This window comes from Hylobates moloch, unplaced genomic scaffold, assembly GCF_009828535.3.
Source record: "Hylobates moloch isolate HMO894 unplaced genomic scaffold, HMol_V3 SCAFFOLD_4, whole genome shotgun sequence".
NCBI lineage: Eukaryota > Metazoa > Chordata > Mammalia > Primates > Hylobatidae > Hylobates > Hylobates moloch.
Genome location: NW_026652279.1, coordinates 109,265,596 through 109,277,148, shown reverse-complemented (window position 1 = coordinate 109,277,148; position 11,553 = coordinate 109,265,596). Strand labels below are relative to the sequence as shown.

Genomic DNA, 11,553 nt, shown 5'->3' with positions numbered 1-11,553 from the left:
TTTATATTCTTAGTAACTAGCCTTCAGTTATGTGGTCAATAAAAATTTATTAAATTGGGTTCTTTAATAACATTTATTAGTCCTATTAAATATTTTCATGAATCTTTTTTTTTAATTAATCTCAAAATGAGTTGAGACTGTTAAGTGCCTAGAACAGACTGTAGTAATAGAGACTATCTTAGATTTTCTGGGACAGTATCATTTCATGTGTTCTTTTTTTGCTTTTCAGTAATAGCACTTCATTCATTATAAAACCACATGCAATGTTATTTCTCTTCATTTATAAGATTTTCACACAAATACATTTATAATTCAAACTGTGTATTAGGTGATGTGTCTTTATCTTTATACTTGAAAATATGATTACTCTTCACATTATAGGTATCCAATAATGTTAGTTGATTCTAATCAATTATATTTACCAAGTGTATTTTGCTTATAAAAGCAAATTGGACAGGGTTCTTCTCCATGAGATATGAATTTAAATCAAAGATGATGATTCAAACACATATTTTGGGCATGTGTTTTTGCTAAATGTGATATGCTTCTGATCAGTGCTTATTCAATTGCAAGGTTTAGATTAAAAACAACTTTGCTGTGTCCCTCCCTTTCTTACTAGGAAAATGACATATTCATTTCATACATTGCTGGGTGTTGCATGGTTCTAGGAAGAAAAACCAGTTTAAGGGAGTAAATGCCAATTAGAGATAGTTGTGATCTTGCTGGACCACTCTGGAACCAGAACCAAATAACTTATAGACCTTTAGAATTCTCAGTTTTCAAGTATGCTCAACTTAGGAAATTTTTTGTTGTACCAAGCAATGAAGAGGACTAGGATGTGACTTTCAGTCTTAAATAGGTACATGTAAACCAATCTTGCTTCCTCTGAGAATTGACCAGATGCCTTCTTTTCTGGTATTTCATGTGGCATTTGAGGCATTGGGGATGTTGGGGAAAAAAAGGCATTTTACAAGAAGCACTAGCCCCACTGGAATGAGACAGCATATGTGTGTATGAGTATGTGAAGGCAGGGATGGGGAGGGTGACAGCACACCAACATGATCAATTTTGGGTTTACAAATGCACAAGTAATTGATTTTCTTAGTATCTATACATTTTATGAAGGCAGGAGCTGGGTTCATTTTGCTTGCCCTTCTTTATCCCATGCTCTAAAAAATATAAGTGATTGCAAAAAAAATTGTTGGTTGGATGAAAGAATTTATCTGAAGATCAGTTTCCATGTGAATCAATAGGCCACTTAAAACTATGAGTGCATCAAAAGATTCAAGAAAGGTTCTGAAAGCTTTGGCACTTGACAACTGTGATGGCTAATTTTATATGTCAAATTATCTGGGCCACAAGGTGCCCAGATATTTGATCAAATAATATTCTGGATGATTAGGCAAAGATTTTTGGATGAGATCAACATTTTAGTTGGTAAAGTTTGCCCTCCATAATGTGGGTGGGCCTCATCCAATTAGTTGAAAGCCTGTGTAGAACAAAAGGATTCATCCTTTCCTGAGTAAGAGAGAATTCTTTTTTTTTGAGATGGAGTCTTGCTCTGTCACCCAGGCTAGAGTGCAGTGGCGCAATTTTGGCTCACCTCAAGCTCTGCCTCCTGGGTTCACGCCATTCTCCTGCCTCAGCTTCCCGAGTAGCTGGGACTACAGGCGCCCGCCACCATGCCCAGCTAATTTTTTGTATTTTTGATAGAGACGGGGTTTCACTGTGTTAGCCAGGATGGTCTCAATCTCCTGACCTCGTGATCTGCCCTCCTTGGCCTTCCAAAGTGCTGGGATTACAGGCGTGAGCCACTGCGCCCGGCGGAGAATTCTTTCTAAATCTTTTCCTCTATATGCTATCGGCTTTTCCTGGAGAACTCTGACTAATATAACAACTGATTAATTGTAGGCAAGTCACCTACTGTCTCTGAAGCTCTCTTTCCTCATGTCTAAAAGTAGAGATAGTAATATTTGCCTTTGAGTTAGGATTATATGTGATTGAACACATGTATCAATGTCCCAAATTAATATGCAATTCTAAATGATTAAAGATAGCTCAGTTAACCCTTACAACAATCCAGTGAGATAAGATTCCCATTTTATAGACAAGGAAACTGAAGCACAAAGGAGTTCAGTAACTTGCCCAAAGTTACATGGCTAGCAAATTGTGTGGCAGAGACAGTGTCATGTGTTCACTAAAACCAGTTACCACTTTCCTGAGTATACTGAAAGGCTACATTTTCTAGCCCACTCTGTGGATAGGCAGAGGCTGTATCATTGATTTCGGTCTAATAAAAAAGTGGGCAGAAATAATGTATATTGTATCCAGGCCTGGCCATAAAACACACAAGCTGTTGCTTTCCCTCTTTCTTTTTCTCTGGCAACATTGAAGTCATTTTTTGATGATGCTGGAGCTGCAAGACTTAAAAAATAAAATCCCAGGTCTTAGGTCATTGTTTAGAAGAGAACTGCTGGACAACTCCTCATCAGATACATCTACATTAAACTTCGTTTCAGGATTTATTTGTTAGCACAACAGATTCTAACCTAGACTATCTTAACAGTACATTAGCACTGGGGTTTGAACAAAAGCATTCTGGCTGTAGAGATTATCCATCTCTAGCTGAATGTAGCATAATGCTTTTCAGCTCCTGGCACATGGAATACTCTTAGAAAATATTAGTTCTGATTATTTTCTTACCTTTTGAGAGGTCTTCATAAACTGAAATTAAATACATTTGGATATTCAGTTTCAGTAAAGCTATACGGGTTCCTTTAGTTGGACTTCTTAATATGCTAGATAGGATGAAATGTTTCCTAAAATTACTCTTTCCATTGAACATTTTTTGTAAAAATACACTTAGGGGAAACATTGGAGGCAGCGTATGTGGCAAGTGTTCTGGAGCTAGATTCTCTGGGTTCAAATCCAACTCCTCCACTAATAATGGTATGACCTTGAATAAACCACTTCACCAAGATGGAGATAATAGTAATTACCATATAGGATTGTTATGAGACTTTAAAAATTATTTTTAAAGGGTTTAGAATACTGACTAACATATTGTAAATGCTGTGTGCATGTATTAGTCCATTCTTGCATTGTTATAAAGAAATGCCCAAGATTGGGTAATGTATAAAGAAAAAAGGTTTAATTTGCTCAAGGTTCTGCCAGCTGTATATGAAACATGATGCTGGCATCTGATCAGCTTCTTGGGAGTTCTCAGGAAACTTACAATCATGGTGGAAGGCCGAGGGGAAACAGGCACATCTTACATAGACAGAGTAGGAGCAAGAGACAGAGGGAGTAGGTGCTAACACTTTTAAACAGCCAGATCTCACTATTGCAATGACAGCACCAAGGAGGGTGGTGCTAAACCATTAGAAACTGCCTCCATGATCTACTCAGCTACCCCAGGTCCTACCTCTAACATTAGAGATTACAATTTGACATGAGATTTGTGCAGGGACACAGATCCAAACCATATCAGTGCACGAGTGCATGTATGTTTGTGTGTAAGAGTGTGTGTTTAGTAAATTAATGAATAAATAACTTTTGCATTCCCTACTAGTTTATTATACTGTGAACTCCTTGAAAGCCAGGAGTGCCTTTTTCAATATTTGGCAGTTCACTGCCTTAGTATGTAGAAATACTTATTAAACATATGCTTCGTGCTTAAAGATGGACCAAGGGTAGGAGGGAAGTAATCTGAAACTAAGTTTTTTTGTTATCTTTAAGAACACTCAAGTTAAAAAGTACCCACCTTTTGTCATTGTTATCAAAGGATATCTGAAAGACCAGAATCCAACAAATAACTTGCAAGATTCCGGCGCTTGCAGTACACAGATAAGATAAACGGCAAACATTGTTTTACTCCTTGATTATCTTACATACCGTATCAGCACCTAGGGCAATAGATTTTCATTAATTACATGGCAGAATTAGATTAAAGACACTTAGCAAAGTTTTCTGACGTTTTCTCAAAGCTTTAATTAATGTTATATATTTTCCCTTTTATACACCAGAGGGCGTTGATCACAAGTTCACCTTTGTGCATATTGGCCGTGTGATTCCCAGACTCTTTAACCAAAATTTTTAATTGTGGAGAAGAGAAACCTGGGCTAAACAAATGCAATTTATGGACAGAAGGTAAAAATGGGTTTGACAAAAACTAAGGAATAATAGCAGAAAAAAGTAAAATGCTAAAATTAATAAGAATTTGCATTGCATGGAGAAAAGGATCAAACACTATGCTTTCCAGGCAGAGGTCAGGAAGCAGGCAATAACACCGGGTAGGTTTGCAGAAACTAAGAATGGTCTTTCCCTGAAGTAAGACATATGGCAGGGGTAACTGGAAGTATCTCACTGATGATGTAATATATGTCCACAAAATGTCATCTGAAAGTAAAACTAAAAGATAATCAAACCAAAAACCACTTACCAGTCTTGAACTTATCCCTTTTCATGAAAGTGCGTTGAAAAAAGAGAAGGTTGTTGTAATGCTAAGTTTTTCAAAGTGGAGCTCCCAGCCTCCTGAGACTAAAACATGTGTTCTTAGACCCCTGAGAGTTCTTTATAAAATTTTTCAGATAATATATTTTCATTTGGAATCCAAACTCATGCCATCCCTCCTCTTCAACAAATGAATATTCTAGATTATTTATATGTCTGCATTATTTTTATGGAAATATGGTAGAATATTTCCCCTTGATTTCAGTGCCTGAGTTTGCTATGTGTTCGTGAGAAAAATAGGCAGATTGTATATGAATATGAATGTTAATGCCAAGTGACAGCTGAATGATGCCACGGTGTGCTAGAGTAGAAGTTTGAGTAGATAAAAGTGAAGGGATAACTAAGTTGTCAAACAGCACATGGCAATGTGACTCAATATTTTTAAAATATTAAACAATTGTTTTTATCTATACAGTTTTTAGCAGACAGGCTAGAGGAGCCCTATCATCCTTCAACTTTCCTGTGCCTCTTGATTCCTATACAGAATGTGTAGGGAATGAAAAATCTTAACATCTATTTGGGGAACCCAAGAGTAGAGGATATCTGGACTTGGCTTCTAGGGTTAGAGAGTCCTCTGGAGGTGGCAAAACCAACATGGATTGTGGCTATTGAGTATGTCTGGGAAGATGGAATGATTGACTGTGTGATGCACATTTCTGTGCCTCAGCTAGGCGTAGACATGGGAAGAGAGCACCGGGAAACTGAAGGAGTGCAATGGACAGAAATGAGGGAATTCTTCATGGTAACTGGCATATGTTGACAATGGGTTTCTCCACAAGCACTGGTGTGGGTGGAGGATTCGAAGATCAGACTGTGACCTTCTCTGTTCCACCACCCTTTCTCCTACCATACATCCCTCTCCCCACTCAATACACTTTGGTACCATCTAAGAACAACAGAACTTAAGTGCAGTCATGGAGAGAAGCAAGACAAACCCTCAACTGACTGAGATTAAGTTTCAACTGTCGTGGCAGATGACAGCTAAAAAGAGAAATTAAATTGAGTCACTGAAGTAATGAAGAAAATGATTTTCAGGTACACCTGAGATTATGAACACAGGGGTGTGCCCCTACAATATTTATTATAGGCATACCAACTCAAATGAACCTGCACAATAACAAATCAATCCCCATTCTTCTTGTAAGCAGTGATTTAATTTTAGCAAATCAAGATTATGTGTCACATTAAATGTTAATTGGATTTTATTGGCTTTGCAGTTTTTATATTTGTTTTTTATAGTTATTTAAGAGGTACAAGAGTTATATCAAATTTTATGTTTGTACATGTTGAGTAGCATAATATCAGTAATTTATGTCAACACAATAGTAGTCCACGAGGATATTTTTTCTTTAAAAGGAGTCTAGGCGGGGTGTGGTGGCTCACACCTGTAATCCCAGCACTTTGGGAGGCTGAGGTGGGCAGATCACTTGAGGTCAGGAGTTTGAGACCAGCTGGGCCAACATATAGTGAAACCCCATCTCTACTAAAAAAAATACAAAAATTAGCTGGACATGGTGGCATGCACCTGTAGTCCCAGTTGTGTCTGGAATTGGTTCCTTCCAGTGGGTTCTTGGTCTTGCTGACTTCAAGAATGAAGCTGCAGACCCTTGCGGTGAGTGTTACAGCTCTTAAAGATAGTGTGTCTGGAGTTTTTTCCTTCAGATGTTCAGATGTGTCTGGAGTTTCTTCCTTCTAGTGGGTTCGTGTTCTCATTGACTTCAGGAGCGAAGCCGCAGACCTTCATGGTGAGTGTTACAGCTCGTAAAGGTGGTGTGGACCCAGAGTGAGCAGCAGCAAGATTTATTGTGAAGAGTGAAAGAACAAAGCTTCCACAGCGTGGAAGGGGGGACCTGAGCAAGTTGTGCTGCTGGCTCGGATGGCCAGCTTTTATTCCCTTATTTGGCCCTGCCCATGTCCTGCTGATTGGTCCATTTTACAGAGTGCTGATTGGTGCATTTACAAACCTTTAGCTAGACACAGAGTGCTGATTGGTGCATTTTTACAGAGTGCTGATTGGTGAGTTTACAAATCTTTAGCTAGACACAGCGCTGATTGGTGTGTTTACAATCCTTTAGCTAGACGGAAAAGTTCTCCAAGTCCCCACCTGACCCAGAAGCCCAGCTGGCTTCACCTCTCACCAGCTAGTTGGGAAGCTGAGGCAGAAGAATCACTTGAACCTGGGAGGTGAATGTGACAGTGAGCCAAGATTGTGCCACTGCACTCAGCCTGGGCGACAGAGCAAAACTCCATCACTCAAACAAAACAAAACAAAACAAAAAAGGAGACTAGACTTCTTAAAATCTGAGAAGCACTTTTGTAAAGACAAAGTTGTAAGCTTCAAGAAATCTGGGAACAAGAAATTAAGAAGTATTTACCATTGTTTTTAAATCTTTGATAAAAAGACTGACCACCATTAACTCTGCAAAAACAATTACAGTTAATCACAGAAGCCATTTTTGGATAAAGAAGTCATCCATTTATTTTAATCAGCATTTAGTAAGTATACATTGAACACTTACTTGGTATCAAACTTTGCGCTAGGAGCTATACGTATACAAAGATAAATATGGCTTCTCTATTCCAACTCCAACTACAGGGAAATGTAGATGGCACAGTAGTAGTCCACTAGGATATTTTTTCTTTTAAAGGAGTACAGATAAGTGAATAACATAATACTGCACTTGGGATTTGAACAATATTGCGTGGGAAGAGAGTGATTAGTGTTCCTTTTGTATAAGGGAGTGTGGTATGTTGCAAAAACTGGTTACAAATTTATCCCCTTCCTGTGTCCATGCCCTTGTAATTTCCCACGCAGACATGGAATCTATTTCTGTACCCCTTGAATTTGGGCTGGCCTTGTGATTTGTTTTGGCCAATGGAATGGATCAGAAGTGACAGTGTACCAGTTCTGAGTTTAGGCCTAAAGAACTATTATGTACTTCCTCTCTTGTTTTGGGAACCCTGCTGCCACCATGTGAGCAAGCCTGGGATAGCTTGCTGGAGGATGAGAGACCATGTGGAACAGAGGCCAGCTCTCCTGGCTAAGAATCCCCAACACTATCCTGTCAGTAGCTAAGCACAGACACACAAAAAATCCCAGCTGAGACTGCAGGAAACAGAAAAGCTGCCTAGTTCAGCTCAGCTTAAATTTCTAACCCATCAAATACAAGTTAAATAAATGGTTGCTGTTTTAAGCCACTACATTTTGGAGTGATTTTTGCAAAAAATGCTAACTGAGACAGCAAATCAGGGAACACTTTCACCAATGAGGTAACACTTGACTAGATATTGAAGGAAGTGGTTTCTGTAGATAGAAAAGAAGGTAGAGGAAAGGTTGTTACAGGCAAAGGAGGAAGCATGAACAGAGGCATAGAGGGCAGAACCTCCTGTTCATGGTGTTCTGGGACAGCCAGTGCTATAGTTTGGGACATGAAGAGTTTAGATTAAAACAAAATACATATGGCTGAGGACAAAACCCTGAGGTCCCCAGTAGTGAAGGCATGGGATGAGAGTCTTTATAAGAGGTGATTTAAAAAACACACAAAAAACAATCTGTCGAAAATGTTAGAGAAGCAGAAGAGGGAGGCTTGTGAAAGGATAACTTTGCAGTGAGAGTCATCAACAGTGCTGAATTAGGTCAATCAAGGCAAGAACTAGAAAAAGTTTACTGGATTTGGCAGTGCTGAGGAAGATACTAGTGACCTCTGAAGGGTAGTTTTGGTGGAATGGTGCAGGCCAAGAGGCAAATTGTCTTATAGAAAACAAAGACAAAAAGTGGTTAAAACAGTGCTAGTTTATTATCACATCATTGGGCTCAAATAAGGATTTCCAGTATGTGCAAATTTTCAGGTTTTTAAATGCAGGGTAATCTTACATTCTGTCCTAGCTAAGCGCAATTCATGATTTCTTCTTTCATGCTGATCATGCAAATCTTCTTTTTTTTTTTTTCTTTATAATGAGGATGTATTGCCTGCAAGCTATGGGAAAAAGAGTTTATTTCATACCTATTTCTTAATATTCCTATTATGTATCTCTCAGCAATTTCAAATGCCCAGGATCATTATAGTCTCTAGGCTTTATCATCAGAGCCTACATAACACATCTTTGAGCTTGTGTGTTATGATTTCGATGATTGTGTCCTCTCCAAAACTCATGTTGAAACTTAATTCCCAATGCAACAAAACGAGATGTGGCCTTTGGGAGGTCATTAAGTCATGAGGGCTCTGCCTACATAAATGGAATTAGCACCCTTATAAAAGGGTTCAAGGTTGAAGGAAGTGTTCTCTTGGCCTTCTGCCTTCCATCATGTGAGGATACAGTAATAAGGCACCATCTTGGAAACAGTGTTCACCAGACACTAGACCTACTGGCACCTTGATTTTGGACTTCACGGCCTCCAGAATTGTAAGATATACATTTCTATTCTTCATAAACTACTCAGAGTATTTTGTTACAGCAGGCCAAACAAAGAAATTTGTACCAAGAAACTGGGTAATGGGTGGATGATGGAAGACTGTAGAGGTGGAGGCTAGAAAAAGCCTACATTGCCATGGTAATTCTGGTGAGAGCTCAGAAGATGAGGAAAGCTGTAAAGAGAGCCTGAATCTTCTTAAGATGATCTGAGTGGTTATGATCAGAATGCTGGTAGAAAGATGGAAAGTAAAGGTCATTCTAATGAGATCTTAGATGGAAATGAGGAATATCTTATTGAAAACTGGAAGAAAGGCCATCCTTGTTATGAAGTGGCAAAGAATTTGGCTGCATTATGTCCATGTCCTAATGCTCTGTAGAAGGCCGAACTTAAGAGCAATAAACTAGGATATTTGGCAGAAGAAATCTCTAAGCAAAGTGTTCAGGGTGCCACATGGCTTTTCTCAGCTGCTTATAGTGAAATTTGAAAAAAGAGAAAATAAAGACAGAATTTATAGTCAAAAGAGAAGCAGAATTTAAAGAGTTGAAAAATTCTTAGCCTGGCCCTATAAAGAATGACAAAGTGAGTTTGGGAGAGAATACCAAGGGTGTGACAAAGCTACACTTGAAAAGAAGATTAGTAGGACTAGGTGGAAGTCAGGTGCTATTCATTAAGACAATGGAAGAATGACTCCAAAGGCATTTTGGAGTTGTTCTAGGCTGCCGCTCCCATTACAGGCCCAGAGTGCAGAATGATTTCAAGAGAGGGAGCTCAGAGCTCACTGCTCAGGGCCTCCTCAAGTTTCTGCTCCCTGAATTTCAGAGCAGCATTCCTTAGCCTCACTAGCTGTGCCTCAAATGCGCCTCAGTGGAGCCTGGGTCCCTGCTTCAGAAGATACAGGCCATAAACCTTGATGGTGTTTGTAAGGTGCTAACTCTGCAGGTATACAGAGTGCATGAGCTGAGGGAGCATGGCTACCTGTAACTAGATTTCAAAGGTGCCTCAGAGAACCTTGAGGCCCACGCATTGGACCTGCTGCAGGGGTGGGGCTACCACAGAGAGCTCCAATTAGGGCAGTGCCCAGCAGAGCCCTAGGGTCAGGGCCACTGCAGAGAGCCCCAACTTAGGGCAATGCCTAGTGGAGCCACTGGAGCAGGGCCATCCCTGAGACCCCAGGCCTGAAAAGCCACCTGTGTGCAATGCCAGCTTGGGAGAGCTGTAGGCCTCTGACACAAACCTGTTAGAGTTTCAGTGTGGGCTGCATCCAGCAAAGCCATGGGGCAGGGTCCCCTGGACTCTTGGGAATGCAACTCCTGCCCCAGTATGTCTGAAAAGTGGGACATGGGGTCAAAGAAGATTATTCTCAAGCTTTAAGATTTAATGTTATTTTCCCTGTTGGGTTTTGGACCTCCCTGGGACCTGTTACCCCTTTATGCTTGCCTAGTTTTCTCTTGTGGAATGGGAATGCCTATCATATGTTTGTGCCACCATTATATTTTGGAAGTGCATACTTATTTGATTTCACAAACAAGCTGATTTTACAGCTGGAGAGATATTTGCCTTAGGTTGCATTGTGCCTTGAGTCTCACCCATATCAGATTTAGATGATATTTAGACGAGACTTTGGACTCAGACTTGAAAGTTGATACTGGAAGGAGTTAAGAATATTTCGAGCTATTGCAATGGAATGAATGTATTTTGTATGTGAGAAGAACGTGAATTTTAGGAGACCAGGGGCAGAAAGCCATGGTTTGGATGATAGTATTCTCTCCAAAATTCAAATTGAAACTCAATCTCCAATACAACAGTATTAAGAGGTGTGGCCTTTGGGAGGTGATTATGTTGTGAGGGCACCACCCTTGATATAGTTTCAATGTATGTCTCCACCCAAATAATTTTTTTTTTTTAATTATACTTCAAGTTCTAGGGTCCATATGCACAATGTACAGGTTTGTTACATATGCATACACGTGCCATGTTGGTGTGCTACACCCATTAACTCGTCATTTACATTAGGCATTTCTCCTAATGTTATCCCTGCCCCCTCCCCCCACCCCATGACAGGCCCTGGTGTGTGATGTTCCCCACCCTGTGTTCAAGTGTTCTCATTGTTCAGTTCCCACCTATGAGTGAGAACATGCAGTGTTTGATTTTCTGTCCTTGTGATAGTTTGTTCAGAATGATGGTTTCCAGCTTCATCCATGTCCCTATGAAGGACATGAACTCATCCTTTTTTATGGCTGTATAGTATTCCATAGTGTATATGTGCCACATTTTCTTAATCCAGTCTATCATTGATGGACAATTGGGTTGGTTCCAAGTCTTTGTTATTGTGAATAGTGCAGCAATAAACATACATGTGCATGTGTCTTTATAGCAGCGTGATTTATAATCCTTTCGGTATATACCCAGTAATGGGATGGCTGGGTCAAATGGTATTTCTAGCTCTAGATCCTTGAGGAATTGCCACACTCTTCCACAATGGTTGAACTAGTTTACAGTTCCATCAACAGTGTAAAAGTGTTCCTATTTCTCCACATCTTCTCCGCACCTGTTGTTTCCTGACTTTTTAATGATGGCCATTCTAACTGGTGTGAGATGGTATCTCATTGTGGTTTTGATTTGCATTT

The 11,553-nt window shown here is 39.7% G+C and overlaps 1 protein-coding gene across 1 annotated transcript in view; it reads left to right on the top strand.

Moving 5' to 3' along the window:
- The first annotated feature begins 4,067 nt into the window (after positions 1–4,067).
- LOC131383394 (syncytin-1-like) overlaps positions 4,068–11,553 on the top strand; it is a 186,081-nt gene continuing 178,595 nt past the window's right edge. The window contains exon 1 of the mRNA XM_058438200.1: positions 4,068–4,149. Coding sequence (XP_058294183.1) covers positions 4,130–4,149 — 20 coding nt within the window. The 5' untranslated portion in view covers positions 4,068–4,129. The remainder of the gene's footprint in view (positions 4,150–11,553) is intronic.